Source organism: Vulpes vulpes, chromosome 9 (genome assembly GCF_048418805.1).
Source record: "Vulpes vulpes isolate BD-2025 chromosome 9, VulVul3, whole genome shotgun sequence".
Taxonomy (NCBI): Eukaryota; Metazoa; Chordata; class Mammalia; order Carnivora; family Canidae; genus Vulpes; species Vulpes vulpes.
In genome coordinates, this window is record NC_132788.1 from 8938276 (window position 1) to 8962925 (window position 24650).

A 24650-nucleotide genomic window follows, 5' to 3' on the forward strand; every position below is an offset into this window, starting at 1 on the left:
CCCGTGTGTGTGAGGAACACACCCAAGTCAGAGAGCAGCCGAGCTCTTTCAGGGTGACCTGCCCATCTCTTGTCTTTTCCAGAAAAACTTCCTCTCAGCTTCTTTATTCTTTTAAGAAAAGGAGGGCTAATGTTCCAATCCCATTAGGATGGAATGATGCACAAGACACTAGATCACGATTTCCCTATAAATGTCACAAATGTTAATGTAGCCCGACGGTACCATCAAGAATTTCTGTAATTAACTCATAGAATTCATTCGAAGCCAGGTCTTTGAGTGACCTGCAATGGAGGCTTTAACTCTTTTCATTATTTCATTTAACCTCATTAACAGCCCATCATTCAACACTGTGGCAGTATTTCTAGATTCTGAAGGACATCCAACATACCAGCTATCATTCTCATATCTGCATTTTCTGCAAATCTGAGAGTATACCTCCCACGGCCTCAATCATTAACCAAGATATCGAAAAGGAAATAACTCTAAATGGAACCTACCATTATGCCTTTGAATCATCATGCTTTTCATTAACGATCTACTAATAATCTTTGCATACGGTTCCTTAGCCACTTACATATAAACCTATTTCCAAATCAAATTCAAAAGGCTTTTTGTTAAATACTTGGATATAAGATAATTTAACATTTGACCCTCGAACAAGGTGCTAGCTCACTCATACGTATGTTTTTCATAGGTCAATACTATAAATATATTTTCTTCTCATGATTTTCTTAACATTTTCTTTCCTCTAGCTGACTTTATTGTAAGAACATAGTATACCGTATACGTAATGTACAAAATGTTAACTGTTTATGTTATCAGCAAGGCTTTTGATCAGCAGTAGGTAGGCTACTAGTATTAAGTTCTAAGGTAGTCGAGAGTTGTATGTGGATTCTGACCTGGTAGGGGGCTTGGTGCCTCTTACCCCTGTGTTGTTCAAGGGTCAGCTATATACTATTTCTTTCACATTTCCTGAATATAAGACAATGAAATAAAATTAATTTGGTAGCCCTTTTTCCTAAGCATATGCTTAGGATTATGACTTTCTTTTCTAAATGTTTAAAACCATCCCAATAATCTTATGGAGAACCTTCCATTATCAGTGTTCAGCAGAATCTTTACCTTCTCCGGTCAAGCTGTTACCACCCTATTCTTTCAACACCTTAGATTTCTTTCTTTCTTTCTTTTTTTTTTTAGATTTTATTTATTTATTCATAAGAGACAGAGAGAGAGGCAGAGACACAGACAGAAGGAGAGGGAGGCTCCATGCAGGGAGCCTGACGCGGGACTCGATCCCAGGTCTCCAGGATCACACCCTGGGCCGAAGGAGGCGCCAAACTGCTGAGCCACCGGGGCTGCCCAACACCTTAGATTTCTAACAGCAGTTCATCCCTTATACCAAGTTAAAGTACCCCAAAATGTACTTTTTGGGAGCCAGTAGATAAAATCATTTATCAACAGAAAATGTTCTCTTATAAACTATTACATATGTTACTTCTGTAATTTCATTTTATCAACTTTATTCTTAAGATGATTTTCTCTGACAAGGAAGAGCCTGGCATTTAGTGCGTTTCCTGTGTGTATTATCTGTTGATTTTATACCAGTGACCCTAAGTAGTAAGCCTCAGCCCCCTGTGCTTCTCTGACTAGATCACAGTTTTGAGTCTCTTGGCAACCTTTCATATGCCTCAGCTTTACATAGCCTCTTCTTTGAAATCATGATACAATTTTATTATTATTATTTTTAAAGATTTTATTTATTTATTCATGAGAGAGAGAGAGAGGCAGAGACACAGGCAGAGTGAGAAGCACTCCCTGCAGGGAGTCTGATGCAAGACTTGATCCCAGGACCCCGGGATCATGACCTGAGCCAAAGGCAGATGCTCAACCACTGAGCCACCCAGGTATCCCAAAATCATGATATGATTTTAGATCTGAATTCAGACCATATTCTGTGCTCTCTTCTGACAGCAAGATGAATAAGAAAGGAGGGAGGTGATAGGTAAAAGGCTTGAGGTTTCTTTTTGAAGTGATGAAATGTTCTAAAATTGACTGTGGTTATGGTTGCACATTATCTGTGAATAAACTAAAAACCACCGAAATGTACACTTTAAATGGATGAACTGTATGTGTGAGTTATCTCAATAAAGCTATTAAAAAAATAGGGAGGAGAGAAACAAGGAAACAGAAAGCAACTTATGGTATTTCTCAGATGAATGGCCACCTGGACCCCCATGTAAAGCCCTTTTCTTTCCTCTCAGAAGACAACACTGTCACCTATATTATGGGCTGGGGGGTTGGGACACCAATAGCATTCCCATATCTGCTAACCACTGTACTATGTCTGTTTTTGCTGATCCTCCTGGATTCCATTCACTTTCTGGCTTTCTTAGGACCTGACCTGTTTTCTCACCTCCTTCTCATATAGCCAACTCCCTCTCACTTAATTTTTCCCCCTTCAATCAGTTTTAAATATGGTCAAGACTCCCATTAACAAAATCAAATAAGCTCTCTCCCTTGATAGACCCCATGGCCCCCTTCTGGCTACTTCTCGCTTGTCATTAAACCGTTAAAAAGCATCTACCTGTGTGTGCTCTAGTCCACATCTCCTTCCCAGTCGCTCCCAGCCTAATCCCACGTGGTTTCTTCACCTAGTACTTTACAGCTGTTAGCAAGTCACCAATGACTTGCCCGCCAGGAAATACAATTCTCTGTCTTTAGTACATGTTAGCTCTTGGCAGCATCTGAAGGTGCTGATTACACCCTTCTTTTAAAACTGCTCCTCCCTCGTCCTCTGTGACTCACCACCATCCTCATTTTTCCTGCCTGTCTCCTTGGTTGCTCCTTTTGCCTCCTTCTTGGCTCATCCCTCTTGATGAGACCATTTAAATATTGGGAATTCCTCAAGGCAGGGTACAAGGCCTATTCTTCTCATTCTATCATCTCTCCCAAGTGATGTCATCCACACCCACAGCTTTAATTAACACCTCAATGCAGATGCCTCACAGATTCCTATCTCTAATCCAGTTCTCTTACTAGTACATTCAGCAGCCTACTTGAAATGTCTCCACTTGAATGTCTCAAGGTACCTCAAACCTAACGCAATCAAAAACAGAACTCATGATCTTGCCCTAATGCCTAATACTCTTCCCTTGGTCTCTATTTCAGGGAACGATACCACTACTGATGCTCTTATGCATGTCAGAAACTCAGAAGCCATCCTCAACCCTTCCCCCTCTTTCTCACTCCACCCCAATACCTAATTCATCACCATGTCTCCCAAATCCATTCATTTATCCGCACACCATGACGCCCCAAGTCAGAGTCCCCACAACTCTTGCCTGGACTACTGTAAGTAGTCCACTGACTGACTTCCTTGATTCCCTATAAGCCATTCTCCATATTAAGACCAAAATGATCCTTAACACAAATAGGATTGTTGTTACCTCTGCTTCAAAAATGCTCCAATTACTTATTGCTCTTGGGATAGAGAATATTTCTTAACACAGTCCGTAAAACCCTGCAATGTCTGACCTTCCCTGTCTGACCTTAGTCTGCACTACAATTCCTCCCCCACTATCTCTAAGCCACTACTCTGGTCACACTGGTATCCTTTCAGGATCCCTGCACATGTGGTTTCCTAGGCCCATGCCCTGCCTCCACCTCCTGGCCATTCACATTCTTCCTTCGTTGCTCAGGTCAATGATCACTTCCTCAGAGAAGTCTTTCTTGTTAAATTCTATAATACATTCGACACTACCACATACTTCTTTTCTCACAGTTGTAATTCTGCTTTTCCTTGTGATTTCTAGGTTAATGTATTTCCTCCTGTTCCATCAGGAGCCCAGTGCTTGCAGTGTCGCCATCCACGCTTGACGAATGGTTGAAAATCCGCATACTCAATCACTGAGATATTAAAAAAGGATCCAGATGAAAACTGGATGTAGAGAAATGTGATGTTATCACACCATGAAGGCAAGGAATTCCTAAAATACACAGTGTATCCAAGCAAGGCAATTTACGTGACAGCTACAGCAGCAAGCAATGAACATAAATCCTGGTGTTCTTACAGAGAATAATCTGGAAGACGACACCCCAAACTGAGCATAGTCTTCCTATTGTAGACAGGTAAGAAGAATATTTTGTTTTCACTTGCTCTACTTCAGATGTTATGTTTCACAATTCACATTTTACTTTTACATCCATGGTTAGTTGTCATCTACAGAAGATAATCAGCAGCATGATATAAATATCTAAAACTCATCAACCTTATTACTTATTAGCAGTCCTGATATACAGGAGATTAAGCTCATATTTCAAATGATGACTTTTAATTTTATGCATATTTCAACTACTTCTGTGCTTTCTGTTCCCCATTACATGGATAATTATAAGCTGATTAAATAAAATCATCAAAAAATAAAAAAGAAACATGTCCAAATTTTACTAAAAGATGATCAGAAAACCTTAAGAAGTATTTTACCAGAAAAGGTGATGTGGCAAGTGTCTACTGAATGAAGATAGCCGAGAAAACAAATAAACTTGTCTGTTCTTGTGTAGGTCTGGGTTGGCATCCTTCTTCGACATTCACAGCAGGGAGGCTGCCTCGTCCCTGGTCTCTGGCCTGCTGGCATTAAGTCAACACGTTCTCTGCCTTTCTGACCACATCCCCTGATTGCACCTCCCCGTCTGTCCCCTCACACCTAATGAATAAGCGAGTCACACTTACCGCTTCTCTAAGCACTATGCCTTCTCAAGATGCTGAGCCCATCATGTCACCTAGTCCACTGGGCTCCTTAACGAACACATCACCTCTCCTGCTAAGACACCAGGTTTCAGTGCTACCCATGCCCACAGCAACAGTCTCTTGTTCCCCTATATGTTGGATGTCCTTCATTGAAACGTTCTCTACTTCAGCTCCCAGGGTTCTGAGCACTGTAGAGAAAGTGCTGGAAACTTGTGCACACTTAGTTTGCTAAAATCCATGCTGTTCGACAGCCTTCAATCCAGTCAGAAACATTTCTTCAAATTGGATTATATCCAGCCAGTAACTCCTAGCAGCAGAGCTTTCAAAATTACTCTTATTTTCCTCAAGAGACTTCAGTCTCTATCTCTGCTCCCTAACTGAACATCTAGCTTCACTCCTTCCATGTTGTGACAAGATTTCATAATGAAATCATCCTCAACTTCCTCCATCTCAACCCTGGACACAGACCAGAATAACTTGGGGGTACTTTTTAAAAAGATGCCAAACCCCCTCAAGAGACTCATTAATGACAAAAGTAAAAATAGTACTTTCACATGCAGATACCACTGTAACCATGGGATCAGAGTAAATGGTAATGGGACCAATGACCTCACAAGCCTCCTGGCACAGCAAAGGGTATAGATAGCATTACTTCTGTGATTTTCTCACCGAAAAGGCATTACCTGCATTTAATCATGAGAAAACATCAGCCAAACCCAAACTAAGGAACAGTCTACAGAATTAACTGGACAGTACTTTCCAAAAGCGTCAAGGTCATGGGTGCCAATGGAAGACTGGGACACTGTTTCGGATTAAAGGAGAGTAAGGAGATGTGACAGCTAAACACAGTGTGTCATCCTGACCTGGATCCTGGGCCAGAAAAAGGACATGAGTAGGACAACTGATGAAATTTGAAAAAGACCCATGGATTAGTTAATATTATCATAAACATGTCAGTTTCCTGATTCTGATCATTAGACTGGTTATGAAAAATGTTAACATCTGGGGAAACTGGGTGAAAGGTATTCTTTTTGCAATCATTTTATAAGTCTAAAAAGTTCACCTACTCTCTCATTTAGCTTTTTCTTCACAGGTGAGAGGCAACCCTTCCTAGTTCCAAGGCTCATGGCTCTATACATGTGTGCTGGAGGAAAGGGCCCCTTGCTTCCAGGTCTCCCACATGCAATTCTGCTAGTTGTGTGGCCTTGTGAAGGTACAGATTCCACACCTTGAGATCTCAAATTCCAAATAAAGGCTCTCCTAATTCTCTACTGGACCATCCTCTCTCCTCTCTCGCTGGCTCTCCTCAAGCAAACCTGAATGCTCATGCTACTCCTCTCTACCTGGGAGCCCCTGCACCCACAAAGCCTTCCCTCACTCTCCCCACTCTCCTCTGATGCCACAGCAGCTTCTACCCTGGCCTTGCAGGGTCAGATCTTCCCATTTTTACCGCTCATTTCCCTGCCTTATTCCAGAGCTTTGGAAAAGGCTTGCTTATACTCTTTTATTCCCTCCTCACTCCACTAAGATGGTGACTTACACGTGGTTCAACCTTCATGATTTCGTTAATGGACTAAACTGTCCAAGACATTTCATCAGTTGAACATGGTGTTCTGGGACACAGATGCTTCCCTTAGGTGGCCAGTGAGCTGGTCATATTAAGTTTCATGGACACAGATTACTAACAGCAGCCAATTGTTTTACAAATACATGGTCATGAAGAGAAACACATCAAAGAATTAGCCCCCCTCATGTGCCTGGGAAGCCATGTGGATCATGCCTCACTCATCACATTGTTGCAAATCCTGCTGTTGCCCTGTCTAGGTAAGAAGCACAGAACTCTCAGTTCTTAGTTGTTTTCTTGAGGCATTTGAGCCACACACAGTGGGAATTTGGGGATACCCAACAGAGCAAAGTCACAAAGAAAAGAATGTGGGGCTTGGCAGAGCTTCTCAGGGTCAAGGATTCAAGGTGAGAAGCTCTGTCGCTAACTGCTGAGGACCAGGCATATTGATCCTATGTCGGAAGCCTCGCTGACTTCCACATACAACTGACTGGTAACAAACCTTATTTTCAATTAATATCTTTAAGAGATATGTATTTTTAAAATATTTTATTTATTTATTCATGAGAGGGGGGTGGGCAGAGACAGGCAGAGGGAGAAGCAGGCTCCATCCCAGGACTCCAGGATCATGCCCTGAGCCGAAGGCAGACGCTTAATGGCTGAGCCACCCAGGCGTCCCTTACCCTCAAGTTTTAATAAGGTTACTAGGTAAGCCTAGCTTTAAATATAAAGCACACTTAAGGATAAACACAGCAAAACTAGTATGTTTAAAGTACAGATGTGCCTGATTTAGAAATTAAAAGGCAAAAAACCCTTTAAAAAAAGATATTCTATTTCATAATAACAATAAAGTTAAAAATGATACAATATTTTTTCCCTCCCACCAGAGGCAAAGACTTCTAAAGGAAGTCTGGTGAGTGAAAAGTGAATTGGTACAACACACTAGATGGCAATTTGGTGAAAGGTATCAAAAATCTTTAAAAGGTGAAATCTCTATAAATCACACGTTATACTTCTAGGAATTTATCTTAGGGAAATGGATAATTATACAAAGATATAAGTATGAGCAGTATGATTTGTAAGAGCAAAGAATTAGATGAAAAGTTATCCCACTGAACCGGTTAAATTACAATGTGCCCATAAAATGGAAGACCATGGCAAGCTTTAAATATAATTAAGTAGATCTCTACTGACATGCAAAGATGTTAACATTAAAACTGCAAGACCAACAAGGTTACAGAAGAGTATGATCCCACATTCATTTACTTATTTGCCCCGGAGTGAGGGAGAACACTGGAGTATGAATGAGAATCTGTATGGATATCCTACCAAATCAACAGTAATCATAGAGAAATCAATTACAATTTTAGGCATAATGGAAGGAGCATAGTTTTCTCACACACCTCCCCTGATGCCTTGCACCTCTGTGTGATCTACAAAGTGTTTAGGAAAAGAGAGAGAGAGAAGTTACAGGTATCAGCCTCCTTTTCCCCCACCAAACGACTTCAGATGAACACGGCTTTGGCAAACAGACGCTGAAGTAAGGAGAAAGAATATGACGACTAAGCTTGTGAGCCAGGAATATAAAGACAACACTTTTTTCTTTCTTTCTTTCTTTTAAAAGATTTTATTTTTAAGTAATTTCTACGCTCAACATGGGGCTAACTTACAACCCTAAGATCAGGAGCTGCATGATCTCCCGACTGAGCCAGCCAGAAGCCCCAAGACAACATTTATTTCTTAAACTGGTCCTGAGGAGAGAGACCAACCAATTCTCTTCAGAGAAAATGAATTAGGAATTGAAATGCTACGTTTGAAGCAATGTTGCAGTACGGAATGAGAGCATCTTAAGTATTGAAAGGAACGTCAGAGGTCATCCAAGTAAGTGGGTTTTTAAAAAAGATTTGTTTGAGAGAGAGAGAGAGAAAAGGAGCATGTGGGAGTTGGGTTGAGGGGAAAGGGAGACAGACTTTTGAGCAGACTCCATCACCATTTTTCAAAATGAAAATCTTATGTAGAATCTCAATATACAAATGAGGATAAAAGTAAAACTTAAAAAAAAAAAAAAAGACAAAGGAAGAAGAAGCACCTGAAACCATGGCCGGCTTCTCTAGAGCACACCTTTGGAACATTAGGTTTAAAAGCAAACAAACACATATACAAAACACACACTTTCCTTGGCCTCCATTTCTAACCAAAATAAGAATCCGTGCTTTAATCTACCTCATCGGAAATATCAAAGTTCCTCTAGATAAGTAGGCAGCAAACATGGGTCATACAGTCTCTGTCACAACTACTTAACTGCCACTGTAGCAGGAAAGCAGCCACAGACCACATGCCAATGAATGTGCATGGCTGTGTTCCAATAAAGCTTTATTTACTAAACCAGGTAATGGGCTGACCTGGGCCACAGTTTATTGACTCATGCACTGGAAAATATTTGGTGAGTAGAAAATAGGCCAAAGGGTATGTGACCCTAGAGTTAGCTGTATACAACCATCAAATCCTCTCAATCCTCCCTCAGAAATCTAGTCTCATATCTTGCTTCTCTTTCTTATCCTTTAGCTTTCCTTGTCATCAGAGTTCTCTCACCAAGTTCATCTGCCATTACATCCATCTCCAACACACTTCCAGTCTCACCCCATCGCGGACTTGAAATATTGCTAGTGGGAATGAAAAATGGAACAGCAACTCTGGAAAAGAGTTTGGTGGTTTCTTGCAAACTAAACACACAGTTACCTTATGACCTAAGGATTGTACTCTTGGGCATTTATCCCAGAGGAATGAAAAACCTACGTTCACACAAAACCTGTACAAGAATGTTCACAATAGCTTCTTTTGTAATAGTCAAAAACTGTAAACAGTCTAGATATCCTTCAGTAGGTGACTGATTAAACACAACAGTAGGGTACATCCACAGAGTGGACTACTAAAACTCAACAGTCAAAAGGAATTATCACCACTCAAAACTACATGCATTGATCTCGTGGGAATTAAGCTAAGTGAAAAAAAGTCAGTCTCAAAAGGTTATACATTGTATGATTCTATTTATAAAATATTCTTGAAATAACAAAATTATAGACTTGGAGAACAGATTTGTGGTTGCCAGCAAGGGTTAGGGAAAGGGGAGAGGAGATGGGTGTGGTTATAAAGGGACAGCAAGGGTGATGGATTCTGTGTCTTGATTGTGGTGGTGGTTAGAAAGAAACCACACAGCTACACATAAGTACGCACACACGTAATAGAAATGTGAACAAGGCCTGTGGACCAGACCAACATGAATTTCCTGGTCTTGAAAACTGGATATAGTTATGTGCCATGTTACCACTGGAGGAAAATGGGGGAAAGGCCCATGGGCTCTCTCTGTATACTTTTTTTGCAACTTCTTGTGAATTTATAATTATTTAAAAATGGATTTAAAACAAAACAAAGCGAAACAATAACAACAAAGATTTCTGCAGCTCCCTCAGTGTGTATCATTAGGTCGTGTATAAGGCCTTTTTCAAACTACCACAGCCTACAGTGGTAGCCTTACTTTCCACCACTTCCCTCTAGTCAGTCACCCCGATAACGTCACCCTGAACTTATCACCATGTTCTGGACAGACATACCATAAACTGTTTCACAGTCCATTCCCTCTCATTCTTTGCCTAGCAACACCTTAAAATCCAGTTCAAATGTCACTTCAAACTTAATTCTGTACCTGTATTTGTATCTATCTCTGACAGAGGTAGTACTGTTTTATCCTCTTGGCTCCCACAGAATTTCATTCATGAACTCCAAGTCTCTCTACATTACATTATTTATATACCTATATTCTCTAGTAGATTATAAACTCCTTAAAAACAGGGATAGAATTTGATATATGTGTCCATGTATCTTCCCACAGAGATGAGAGCACTAAAATGTCTGTGGATTCACTCCAGTTGGGAATCTTTTTTTTTACCAAGATGACAATGGAAGTAACAATTCCACTGTAAGAGCCTGCCCTTTCAACCACCATGTACATGAAACTTGGCATAAGGAAACATAATTCAGATGGGAATCATTGTTATAAGGCCATCTTTTTTAGAAACAATTTTGAAGTGATCTATTAAGCAGAATTTTCCATGCTTCTGTTCACCACCTCTAGTTTATATAATTGAATTTATTATAATTTACACGTGACTAGTTATTATTGAGAAGTACCTCAAAGAGCTTGGATTTTTTGGTGGGGGGAGAAGGAGGCTTAAATCATTTATTATTTTGTCTTATGTTTTAAAGAATTTTTTATTTCATTTTACTTTATTTTTAAGATTTTATTTATTTGAAAGACAGAGAGAGAGTATGCATGAACAGTGGGGGAGGAGCAAAGGGAGAAGCAGACTCCCCACTGAGCAGGGAGCCCAACGCAGGGCTCTATTCTCAGGACTGTAGGTCATGACACGAGTGGAGGCAGTCGCTTAACCAACTGAGCCACCCAGGCGCCCCAAGATTTATTTATTTTTAGAGAGAGAACAAGAGAGCAAGAACACATGCAGGGGGAGGGGTAGAGGGAGACAAAGGGAAGGGAAGCAGACTCCCCACTGAGCATGGAGCCCGATGTGGGGCTCAATCTCAGGATCCTGAGATCATGACCTGAGCCAAAACCAACAGTCAGATACTTAACTGACTGAGCCACCCAGGTGCCCCTTATGTTATATTTTTCTTTTTTTGAATTTCTTTATACCCATTCTTTAGCAAAAGAATCATTTTAAACAAGGGTCCTCTAAATATGTACCGATCTATATTTAATGCCTTAAATATCAATTCATTCTCAAAAAGGGACCTAGTAAATGACCTCATTGAAAATAAGGAAGTTCTTAAATCAAAGTAACTTAAGATAAAGGATGTGAGATGGAATCTAAAAGTGAACTGAAAAATACTGTTGGTGCCAAACATTTGACAAAAGTAATTCTATTTTTACATTAATCCTTGTGTTAATTAAAAAAAAAAAAAAACTCCTACGAACATACACACACACACACACACACACACACACCTCTCTACTAAAGAAAATGTCTGAGTAGTCTAAGCTGAAAGATCATGGACTAAGAATAACCTATTAATAACCTCCTGGTGTCAAAGATTACTCTAAACAAGTTGAGTAACCATGAGTCACTGTTAAATGGCTATGCTAGTAAAGGCTACTCCCTTCACCCCTCTTAAATATGCCAAGATAGAGCAAACTAATTCCTCTCATGAAATGAGTGAATATAGCCATTCAACACTATGAACACATGCATTCACAGTGATGAAGAGAACCAAGTATAAGCTGAACAAGGCAGTCCTACCTTCTTTATATAGCATGCAGTGGGCAAAGAGTGTGTAAACAGTTATTACATACACAGATTTATGTGGCTGTTAGCAATGAAAGAACAAATTTCACCCCATCCCACTCCACCTCCATGCCCCAGTCACCTAAAAATAAGAGTGGTAAGATAAACCATTTTTTCCCCTAAAAGTATATGGAAAGTCGTTTTCAAATACTTTTAAAATGGTGTGGCATGGTTCCTAAGGGACTAATCTTTTTTTTTTTTTTCTAAGGGACTAATCTATTTGTATTTTATACAATTCTTAATATGGCAACTGTGTACCATATAAAATGAGTAAAAATACCAACATATATTACAAATAAGGGAATAAGCATTCAAATATTGTATTTATCATTTCATCTACAAAATCACAAGAAATGAATGAGAAAATGCTCATGGATATAATTAGTAAGGCATTAATAGGCATAATTCACCCTGGGTTTGGCAGAGCTGGGAGTGAATTTCACCCGACTCCAATACAATGGGTTATACTAGAAACAACAGCTTTCTTTATATGGATTATGGGAATAATGACAGGAAACTATTATAACTTAAAATAAGATGGATGCCTATTCTCTATGAAGGCACCTTGCAAAATGTTGTCTCAATGTAAGGATGTGTCAACCATGTAAAGCTTGTATTCCAACTACAAGACCTAAGTGGGCTCTTAGGCTGTGCCAAATACATATTCAGAGAAAGAAATCTGCTCTCTTGCAGGGAAGCCAATTTCCACCTATTATTTTTCCAAACAGCAAGATGAAATTGGACTCCCTGTTTTACTTCCACTTACAGGTCTTAATTCTATCTCCTGCCACTATCTGGAACCTTCTCCTTCCTCATATTAGACGATCCTCTAAAAACATTTTACTAAGAACCTAGGGCTCACATTTTGTTCTTTCTCTACTTCACATCTCTGGTTCATTCAATTATTCCTCATGGTAGAGTTCTTAGTTTCTGTGCCAACTGGTCATTCCTCTCAACACATTCTAGTTTCTCTAGATCCTCAACTATGGACTCTACAGAGAAGTCTATACAGTCTATACAGAACAAAAGATGATCACTTTGATTTAAATAGAAATATTTCTATTATTCCTACCTAGGCTTTCAATGGTCTTTCTGGGTGCTTTACTACATGATATATAGTCTCAGGGCAAATATATATGGTTTGTAAGCCACTTCTAACTCAGTTGGTTTATGGATAGTCTTTTCTTACTCTCTTTAATGAATTATAATCGACATACAAGAAACCACACAGATTTAAAGTGTACAATTTTATAAGTATGGACTTATGTATACACCCATGAAACCATCAAGACATTAAACACACCCATCGCCACTAACAGTCCTCCGCAGTCCCCTACTTTGCCAACCCTACCCTGACTATTCACATCCCTGTCAATCCCAAAGCAACTGCTCATCTGCTTCTGCCATTATGGCTGTCCATAGAGTTTTGTAGAAATAGAACCATACATTATGTACTCTATAGTCTGGTTTCTTTTAGTCAACATAATTATTTTGAGATTCATTCATTTTGTTGTGTACACAAAAGTTTCTTCTTTTTTTTTAATTGCTGAGTAGTATTCCATTCTATGGATGTTTATTCACACACCTGGACTATTTCCTATTTTACACTATTACAGATAACATCGTTATGAACAGTTATGTACAAGTCTTTGTGTGGACATATATTTCTTGTTCTCTTGGTAAGTACCTAGGAATGGGATGGCTAGAAGTAAACTTAGCTTTTTAAGAAACCAATAAACTGTTTCTGGTAGTGGTTTATCATCTTACATTGCCACCAACGCTGCTCTGCATAATCATCAACATTTGGCATAGCCTGTTATCCATTTTTGCCATTCTAATAGGTATGTAGTGGTATCTCCTCATGCCTTTACTTTGCAATTCCCTAATGATTAACATCTTTTCAAGTGCTTACCTGAAAGCTGTGTATTTTCTTTGGTGAAGTATACATTCATATTTCTTGCCCATTTTTTACTGGATTGTTTCCATATTGTTACATTTTCAAAGTTCTTTATATATTGTGGATGCAATCTTTTTTTTTTTTTTTAATTTTATTTATTTATGATAGTCATACAGAGAGAAAGAGAGAGAGGCAGAGACACAGGCAGAGGGAGAAGCAGGCTCCATGCACCGGGAGCCTGATGTGGGATTCGATCCCGGGTCTCCAGGATCGCGCCCTGGGCCAAAGGCAGGCGCCAAACCGCTGCGCCACCCAGGGATCCCTGGATGCAATCTTTTATCAGATACATACTTTGCAAAGATTTTCTCTCATTTTGTGGATTGTCTTTTCATTCTTTTAACAGTACCTTCTGAAGAGCAAAAAGTTTTAGTGTTGATGAATCCCAACTATCATTATCTAAGAATTCTTTGCCTAGTCCAAGGTCACAAAGATTTCCTGTTTTCTTTTAGAAGGTTTTTTTTTTTTTTTTAAGATTTTATTTATTTATTCATGAGAGAGACAGAGGGAGGCAGAGACACAGGCAAAGGGAGAAGCAGGATCCTCACAGAGAGCCCGAAACGGGACTCAATCCCGGGACCCAGATCATGCCCTGAGCCAAAAGCAGACGCTCAACCGCTGAGCCACCCAGGCAGCCCATAATCTTAGGTTTTCATTAAGTTTTGTGATCTATTTTGAGTTAATTTTTGTATAGGGCGTGAGTTATGGATCCAATTTTTTTTTTTTGCATATGTGGCTATCAAATTGTTTTAGCACCAATTGTTTAAACAACTACTCTTTCTCCATCGAATTGCATTTGCTTCTTTGTCAAAAATTTTTCATACACAGGTAGAATAGTTTATTTCTAATTCTGTTCTGTTCCACTAGCCTGTCTTCTTTATGTTGATGCCACACTGGATTACTGTTACCTTTATAGTTCTTAAAATCAGACAGCATGAACCCTCCAACTTTGTTTCTTATTCCAATTCGCTTTGATTATTCTAGGTCCTTTGCACAGGTCCACACAAATTTTAGAGCAAGCTCATCAATTGCTATAAAAAAGCTTGCTAGGATTGCAATGAATCTATATAAATCAATTTGGGGAGAACTGACATTTAACAATATTGAGTCTTCCAATCCTTGAACGGGGGTATTTCTCATTTTATTTAAGTCTTTCATCTCTTAGCAAGATTTTGTAGTTTTCAGCGTACAGGTCTTTCATTTGTGAAATGTTTCATATTTTTTGATATTACTCCAAGTGATTTTTATTATTTCAATTTTGGGTTTTTCATTGCTACTATACAGAAATACAATTGTTCTCTGTATATTGATGTAGTAACCTGTAACCTTGCTGAACCTATGTATTAGTTCTACTAGCTTTTTTGTAAAGTCCTTCAGCTTTTTTATGTAGATGATCATATCATCCACAAAGACTGTTTTACTTCCTCCTTTCCATGCCGTTTTTTTTCTTGCCTGACTGCACAGGCTAGAAATTCCAAGAGCAAAGTTGAACAGAAGTGGTAAAGGTGAACAGACTTCCTTTTTCTCCTTTCTTATTCTCGATCTTGGAGATAAATGATTCAACCTTTTACCATTATGTATATAGTGCTAGCTGTAGGGTTTTTTGTAGATACCCTTGTTAGGTTGTGGAAGTTCTATTCCTAATTTGCAGAGGGTTTTTTATCAGGATTGTGTTTTTTTCCCCTTTCTTTCTTTTCACCTACTGACATGTAGTTTGTCAATACAATGAATTGATTGACTTTTGAATGTTAAGCCAGCCATGGGTTCTAGAAATAATACATCACTTGGTCATGATGTACTGTCCTACTGTTAGATTCAGTTTGCTAAAATTAAGTTTATAATTTGTGCATCTATGTTCATAAGGGATATTAGTCTAGTTTCCTTATAATGTCTTTGGTTTTGGTATCAGGATAATCCTAGCCTCAAAGGATGAGTTAAGAACTATTTTTTCTTAAATTTTCTAGAAAACTTATGTAGAAATTGTGTTATTTCTTCCACAAATGTTTGGTAGAAATCTTTAGTGAAACCATCTGTGCCTAGATTTTTCTTTGGGAGAAAATTACTAACTAAATTTGGAATTACTTTAATGGATATAGGGCTATTAAGTTATCCATTTTTTTCTGGAGTGAGCTTGGGCAAGTTATGTCTTTCAAAGAATATGCCCATTTCATCAAAGTTGTCAAACTTAGTGGCATGAAGTCGTTCCAATAATATCCCTTTATTATCCTTTTAATATCTGTAGAATCTGTAGTGATGTCAACTCTTTCATTCCAGATACTGGTGATTTGTGTTTTCTCCTTGTTAGTCCTAGCTAGAGTTTACCAATTTTATTCATCTTTTCAAATAACAAGTTTTTGGTTTTAATTTTTTTCTGATTTTTACTTATTAGATTTCTGTTTTGATCTTTATTTCCTTTCTTCTTACTCTGTTTAATTTGCTCTTTTTTTTTTTTTTTTTTTTTTTGGTTTCTTAAGGTGGAGACTAAGACCTTTCTTTCCTTTCTTTCGTTTTTTTTTTTTTTTTTTTTGAAGATTTTATTTATTTATTCATGAGAGACACAGAAAGAGAGGCAGAGACACAGGCAGAGGGAGGAGAAGCAGGCTCCATGCAAGGAGCCCGAAGTCCTTTCTTCTAATATTTGCATTTAGTGCTGTAAAATTTCCCCAACCAATGCTTTAACAACATCACACTAATCCTGGTATTATGCTTTAACAACATCACACTAATCCTGGTATTATGTTTTTATTTTTATACCACTCAAATAGCTTTCTAATTTCTTTGAGTTACTCAGAAGTATGTTTAGTTTCCAAATATTGTCGAATTTTTCAAAGGCTGTTATTGATGTCCAATTTAATTCTACTGTAGTCACTGAACATAAGTTATATAAATTTATCCTTTTAAAAGTTTTGGAACTTCTTTTAAGGCCCAAAGTATGGTCTACATTTACTAAAAATATGCCTCATGTCAAAAGGATGTAGGAGTGTTCTGCTGTGGTTGGAAGGAGCATTCTATAAATATCAAATCAGGTCAAGTGGGTTGATAATATCTTTCTGGTCTACTGGAAAATCCTTGCTGATTTTCTACTTACTTGTTCTACCAAGTATTGAGATTGGGGTACTGAAATCTTCAATTATAATTCTGGATTTGACGGATTCACCTTGCAGTTTTATCAGTTCTTGCTTTATATTAAGGCTCTGTCACGAGGTGCATAAATATTTAGGATTGTTACGATCCTTGGATTAACTGACCTCTATTTTATCATGAAATGATTTTACCCCTGGTATTACTCTTTGCTCTGAAATCTACCTTTAGCTGATAATAATAGAGACACTCAAGCTTTTTTTTTTTTTACACAAATATTAACATGGTATATCTTTTTCCATCCTTGTAACCTAATTGTGGCATTATCTTTATTTATTTAGTAACTGAGTGCATGAGCCAGTGAGCTCAAGTTGGGGAGAGGAAGGGAGCATCCCAAGTAGACTCCATGCTGAGCACAGAGCCTGATGCAGGGCTCAATCCCATGACTCTGAGATCACGACCTGAGCTGAAATCAAGAGTCTGACCCTCATCTGACTGAGCCACCCAGGCTCCCCTGTGTTATTATCTTTAAAGTTCATGTCTTATAGGCACATAAAATTAGGACTTTTTCATTCAATCTGACAATCTCTGCCTTTTAAATGAGGTATTTGGACCATTTATATTTAATGTGGTTATTGACATGGTATATTTGAGTCTATAATCTTGCTGTTTGTTTTCCATTTGTCACATCTGTTCTTTAATCCCCACTTTTCCTCTTTTTCTGTCTTCTTTCATTTAATCAAACATTTTTAGTGATTCTATTTTCTCCTTTGGCAGGTAGTTTTTTTTTTTTTTTTTTTAAGATTTTAGTACGAAGCTATACTTTTATCTGTATTGCATTTTATCAGTTAAGACCATGCCTTTCCTTCAACCCCTGCTGCACCACCTCTAGCTAACTAACGCTCCTCTGGTATTTGATTCAGTTACTTATAGACTCTATTATCCTTCTACAATATTTGTCACTCACAAACTCTGCTAACAATCCCTTTCTCTTCATATAAATCAATAATAACAAATCAACAGCTTAGAGTTTAGGACCGTATCCTTTTTTTTTTTTTTGAAAGATTTTATTTATTCATGAGAGACACAGAGAGAAGGCAGAGACATAGGCAGAGGGAGAAACAGGCTCCTCGCAGGGGGCCCAATATGGGACTCAACCCTGGAACTCTGGGATCACACCCTGAGCCGAAGGCAACCACTAAGCCACGAAGGCATCCCTGAGGACAGTATCTTATAAGAGATCACTAGAACCTTGCCTAGAAGCTTTGAGTGATCCACTAATCATGTCCACTGGATATAATTATTCATCCAATCATTAAAAATGTCCTCTGAACATCCTGAACTACAGAGAAAGATAATTAATGAATATAAAATTATATAGAAGATACTAGGACCAACAGGGTAGATCTCTTGAGAAGTCATTTATCTCACTACTTCTGTGTTTGGTAGCACTAAAAGGGAATGTGATATTTGGCCAACATCATACAATCTAGAAGATACCTATTATACCCTCTTACTAGTCACAAACTCAAAATACAAACTTACATATTCTCAGTAATACCTGTTTTATCCCATTCAGTAGGAATTAAGAGTTCAGAAGAGTCACAAGGTGACAGCATTTCAAGTTAACTGTGCTTTGTATTCCACTTTTAATAAATGTAAATAGTCACTGAGCTCTCTTTGGAAGGTTTATAGTCTAACATGGGGAAGAAAGAACAAACATCATTAGTATATTAGCATATATTCAGTGCTAAAAAGGAAAATAGAGTAAGATCAAGGGGAACAGGAATGCCATAGAGGAGAGTTGCATTTTAAATAGGGGGTTGGGTGCAAAGTGACATTTGAGCAAAGACTTGAAGGTGATAAGGGAATAAGCCAAGCAGAAAGCTGGGGGGGAAGAACATTCCAGGCAAAAGAAACAGCCAAATGTGAAGGCTTAAAGGCAAAAGCATGACTGGAGCATACGAAGAAAGGAAGTCAAAGTGGGGGGAGTACTCGGAGAAGGGATCATTGAAGCCACAGGCCTGACTGCCCAGGGCAAGGGTCATCGTGTATTTTTATGCTAAAGGGCAGACGGTAAATATTTTAAGCCTCACATGCCATATAAGGTCTGTTGCATATTCTTCTTGGCTTTTTAAATCAATCCTTTCAAAACATAAAAAACCATTCTTAGCTCACGAGCCTTACAAAAACAGGCCTAGGCAAGGATCTGGCCTGTAGAACTTGGTTCAGATCTTTGTAAGAACTCTTTTATTCTAAGGTAATATTGTTTGACTCATGTTTTGAAAGAACCACTATGCTTGTAGGGAGGCAAGAGAGACCAGTTAAAAGGATACTGTAGTAATCCAGAGCAAAGATAACAGTAGCTCAGATGAGAGTTGGAACTAGCAAAATGGGAGACATGGTTAGATTCTGGCTTTTAATTTTTTCCCCCCAGATAAAGGGAATTGATTTGCTTATGAACTGGATTTGGGAAATGTGAAAGGAGTCATGGATGACGCAAGACTTTTGGCCTAAAAAAACAAGGACAGAGTTTCATTAACTATGGTTGGAAAGACTGTGAGTGGATGTGTGAAGTGTGTGTTTTGTTTCAAAACAAAGTAGAATTTATATTCCTTCAATCCTGCTACAACTTTGTAGTTATTTTATTTATTCTTCTAGAACTTCAGAATAATTTTTTGTCAAGTTACAAAAAGATCCTACGGTAATTTAAATTAAATTGCTGTAGTTTTGTTGTTAATGTAAATGAAATATTTTCTTAAAAGAAAATTTCTAGATAGTTCTGACTGGTATTTAGGGATATTAATATAGCTACTGATATAGCTGCCCTGTGAATTCACATTTTCACACTGGTTCATTTGTGTTTTATACAGACATACAAGTATTTTTCTGTATATTTTATACAGACAACAATATAATTTTTCCTGTTTATTTACAGTCGCTGTATTTTTTCACCTCTAAACCATTTCTTTATGCACTGGCTAGATTTCCAGAACACTGCTAAATAAGTCACAGTAAGCACTCTGGTTTCAATGGGACTATCTCCAAGTTTTCAGTCTTAAATATAAGGTCAGTTGTTTTTCATGGTTTTTAATCGAGTGATCCAATTTTCATCTTTCCTTTGTTTTAAAGTCTCAGTTCCCTCCTTCACCATCTGCATCAGTTGCTACTTGCTTGTGAATCATGCTAACAAGGTACATCAGAAAATTCAGGGTCCTCCCTCTTCTTAAAATCTATTTTAGAATAAGTAATTTTTATGGATTGCTTCTCAGAGTTGTCCCTTTCCTTTGAAGTAAAATTTATTTTTCATAAATTCAACTATTTTTCTTTGCTTTGTTTATCCTAATAGCAGGAGGTCTATGCCTGTGAAGGTTTAAAGCAGGAGTTCTTAACCTCAGTGTTACCTTTTGGCCCAGATAATTCCTTGCTGTGGGGAGCTGTCCCATGTTTAGTAGCATCTCTGGCATTTACTAAGTAAGTAGATGCCAGTTGCAAAGCCCTCTTTCCAGCGTTAAAAGCAACAATGTCTCTAGACATTGTCAAACATCCCTTAGAGGGGAAAATTGCCCCTAGTTGAAAACCACTGATTCAGTAAAGTAGATGATATGGATTCCAATAGAAACTAAACTCAGTTTCTAAAGATTTATTTATTTATTTGAGCAAGAGTGTGCACGAGAGAGCAGGGCTTGATCCCACAACCCTGAGATCATGACCTGAGCTGAAACTGAGTCAGACATTTAACCTGAGCCACCCAGAAGCCCATAAACTTGCTTTCTATAATTACAGAATTCATCTCCAATGCCACCTCCTTAATAAGGGTTCATCATATAACCATTTAAATTAGGACACTCCCCCTACCTGATGCCACCCACATATACACATATACATCTTCCATTAACTCCACAGATTTCAAAGCATGGGTTTTTGGGGATCCTTGAGACCCTTTTAAGGGGACCATAAGGTCAAAACTATTTTCAATCAATACTACCATTATTTGCCCTTTTTTACTATATTGCCATTTGAACTGATGGCACTGACCTCCTAGCCTGAGTCAAGGCAAGAACAACAAACTGTACTAGCCATCATTGTAGTTTTCATCACCAAGCACTCAGTTAAAATTAAAAAAAAAAAAAAAAAAAAAAAAGTCAGTTTCACTTAAGAATGTCATGAGGAAGCAGGAAAAAAATATTCGTTTTGTTAAATTTTGATCTTTGAGTACACATATATCTTTTTTAACATTTGGTGTGATAAATGCAGAGTATGCATAAGACACTTTCTGCCCCTTACTGAAGTATAACTGGCCATCTTGAGGAAAATACTTGTATGATTGAGCTATGAGCTGAACAAGCCACTTTGTAAGTGGAAAATCATTTCTACTTGAAAGAAAAACTGACAAATCATTCAGCCTTGGATATTGGACAGGCGTTTTCTTGAAAATGAATGAAGTAAACCTGTCACTTTAGGAAAAACATCCAATGGTATTTGTTACCAAATTTGAATTTTGAATATAACACGTGTAATAAGTCTGACCACTTCCCAATACTTCGACTTTTCTGATGGGATTAGTGGTAATACTTTAAAATGTCAATTTCTGATATACTGTGTCAGCATTTGAAAGATGTGTATATGTCAGTGATCCAATACTTTCTAAATGACCAATAAATATTACAATATCATGCGTAGATAAAAAATGTTTTCAAAATGCAGAGTATGAAGTTTATTCATATGCTCCCAGGTTCTATTACAACCAAGAAACAATCAGTAGTTGAATTTTGGTTTGGTATAAAAAAATGTTCAGAATTATCTGAAAGGCTTCTCTTCAAATACACCTCCCTTTTTCACCTATACATCTGTATAAGGCTAGATTTTCTTTATATACTTTAACCAAAACATATAACAGCAGACTGAATGCAAACACAAATATGAGAATTGAGCTATCATCTGTTACATCAGACTTTTTTTAAAAAAAGTTTAATCATGTCATTAATATTTATCTATATCTTACTATAGGAATGTGAGACTCTATCTAGAATGTCCATGGAAGATCTAAAGTTGAATCATAAAAAATGTTACTAATTTTAGATTGCTTCCAGTGACAGAAAGATATACTAACTGAATAGCCTGTAACAAATCTTAATCCCATAAATGTGAACTTTTCATAGGAACACAGGTAAAGCACAGCCTTCCACCTACAAAGATGGTAGTAGCTAAGTAGTCTAATATTCAACAACCCAAGGAGACATGAAACAACCTTCTAAAATAAACACAGGGTGGAAAATGCCATTCCAATGAATGTTTGAAACATTCATTCAAAAAATAGTAGATGTCCAGCCCATGGGAGTCAGGTACTGTGGAGGGCACACGTGGACCAGAAATAACACATAGGTCAGAGAGCTCATGTTCTAATAAGGGAGCCAAAAACCTGACACAAATAAAATTATATTCAATATGACAGCAGTGTTGGAGTTTCCAAGGAAGTACCCAAAAGGTAGAGATTTGTTTTAGGGGGCAAGGATGAGGTAGGAAAAGGAGTATTCTGGGAAGCCACCTAGGAAAAAGAAAGGTATAGGGTGGTACTGAAAGATGAATGGGGGCTGAGGTGGAAATGGAAGGGGTGGACAATAAAAACAGAATAGCTGATTATCTGCTCTAACGAAGAGGCAAGCTGAGATTGCTAGAGCACACAGGATAAGGGGGAGGAGGGTTGAAAATCACCTAGAGAGGCAGAGACCAGGTCATGAAAGGTCTTGTGTGCTACGGGAAAAGTCTGCACTGAAGGTTTAAAGCAGGGGAAGTATTTTAGAGAGAGCATTAAGGAGGCTACTGCTAAGGTCCTTAAGAAAGGTCATGAGAGTCTTCATCAAGTGGAAATGGAAGTCAGGATCAGTTCATAAAACCCTTAGGAAATAGGCGTTCATACTATTTCATGAAAGATCACATTTTAAAGAAGGAGACAACTGGGATGAAAGCCAGGTTTTGGACTATGGTGACAGGGTAGAGGGAGACACTGGTCATGGCTACAAAGAACACAGGAGACATGCCTCTCCAAGACTACCAGTGGAAACAATGATTTCAGGAATCAGATAAACCACTTCAACAATGAAAAAAAAAGTCCCCAAATTTAAACAAACTTGAAGACCTGAAATGAAAAACTGAGAAAAAAGTTAGAAATCAATCTGTTAGATGGCAGTACAAAAGAAAACATGTGGTGTTTAAGCAGCAGTAAATGCCACTTTAGGAGTCTATTTTAAAAGCACCAAATAAACCCAAATTGGGATTTATCGATCTTTTAAAATCACCTCACAATCTTACATTCGCTTTAATCAAAAGATTGAAAATATAAAATAAAGCCAAATACATACCTTTTCTGCTTTTTTGTCAGAAATGTCTTGCTTTTCCAGAACGGCCATGCTCTCCTTCAGGTTCTTCACAATGTCTGCTGGAGATTTGTGAGACTTCCCAAATGGGAACGGCATGGCGGCAGCGACAGACGCCTCGCTGCGCTCTGCCTGCTTTACCTGTGGACACAGCACAAGGCACAGGTGAGAAGAAGTGAAATCTGTAGAAGACATACTTTCTGAATTCTAACTTGGGAAGAAAATCAGTGTTTGAGAAAGTCTTTTTATGACAAGACTTTCAAAATGAGCAGGAACTGGGAAACCCACAAATATAAAAGGGAAAATACCAGGGAAATGATAAAGCAGAGATATCTTAGAATTATAGAACACTTTGGACTTTTTAAAATACCTTTTTTATCACCTGCTCTCCTAACCACCCATTTGAAGAGGAACATGCTGGTGCTGATGAGCAGGGCAACTAGTACTGCCAGGCCCCACACTAAGCACTTTAATTCATCATCTTATAGGACCTTTTAAAACAATTCCCTGAGGGACATATTAGTCCCATTTACAAGTAAACTTAAATGGGGTCAAGAAACTGATTCAAGGTACTAAGCAGTAAAACCAGCTCAGGTCTGTCTTGATCCAAAGGGTCCTTATAATCACTGCACTATACCTCTAATTAATAGACATCTCTATACTACATTGAGGAAACTGAGGCAAAAAGCTAGGTAAGGAGCTCAGCCAAACACTACTAGCAACAGGCTCACTCTCTATGTCTCTCCAGTTGCGCCTTGGCCAGTGTTTATAGTTTCCTCCTAAGCACCCAGTGGGCACACACCTCCTTCTCCTCACTCAGTCAGGGTCTCAGAGTTGGAGAGAATCTTGGAGGAGCCTTGGGCAAATCTCCCAGCAGATCCTTAAATCCCTGAAGTGACAGTTTCAACGTGTATTCTTTCTGCCTGGATAAGACCATTTCCTATGAAGAAACTCATTGGTAACGCTGGGGATAATGAACTTCTGGAAGTTCTTAATTTTTTTGTGGGTAGCAGAAAACAGTACTTCAACCACATAAACCACAATATTACATCATATAAAGGGAGCACATCAACTATTTCAAGAAGTCACCACAAAAAAACAAAGTTAAGACAAACAATGGAAGTTAACTTGGGAATGTGTCAGAACTTGTAATTACTTTTACTAAATAAACTGAAAGAAGTTACAATCACAGATATTAAACAACCTCATATAAAGATACCAAAAGAGAACATTTTTAGAAGAACCTTACAGATCACTTAGGTCAGTGGTTTTCAAACTGAATTCTAAACTCCTGTATTTAACTAGCCCCACTGTGGGGAGTGGGGAGTGCCCACTGCCCATCTCCACTGAAGTTTTTTTCCCCTATGTCAACATAAAGTATCTCCACTGCACAGCATCATTAACACTTCTTTTGGACTTTGCCTAAAACTTCACTTGAATAAAGTATTTGAATGCTTTTTCTCTAAAGGTTGAGGTACAGTGACCTGCATACCTGTTTACAAACACACTCGAGGAAAGAGCATGCAAAGTAGCACTAACATTAAGCCTACAATTAAATCATCAACAGGTG

The 24650-nt window shown here is 38.2% G+C and overlaps 1 protein-coding gene across 2 annotated transcripts in view; it reads right to left on the reverse strand.

Moving 5' to 3' along the window:
* CAB39 (calcium binding protein 39) overlaps window positions 1-24650 on the reverse strand; it is an 84536-nt gene that overhangs the window by 26203 nt on the left and 33683 nt on the right. The window contains exons 1-2 of one of the 2 annotated variants that reach the window (XM_072719193.1): window positions 23883-24003; window positions 23066-23221 (exon numbers count right to left, since the gene is read on the reverse strand). In XM_072719193.1, the coding sequence (XP_072575294.1) occupies window positions 23066-23179 (114 nt within the window). In that variant the 5' untranslated portion in view covers window positions 23180-23221; window positions 23883-24003. Of the gene's footprint in view, window positions 1-23065; window positions 23222-23882; window positions 24004-24650 lie in introns of those variants that run through there. The other variant, XM_072719194.1, reaches the window with a different exon arrangement.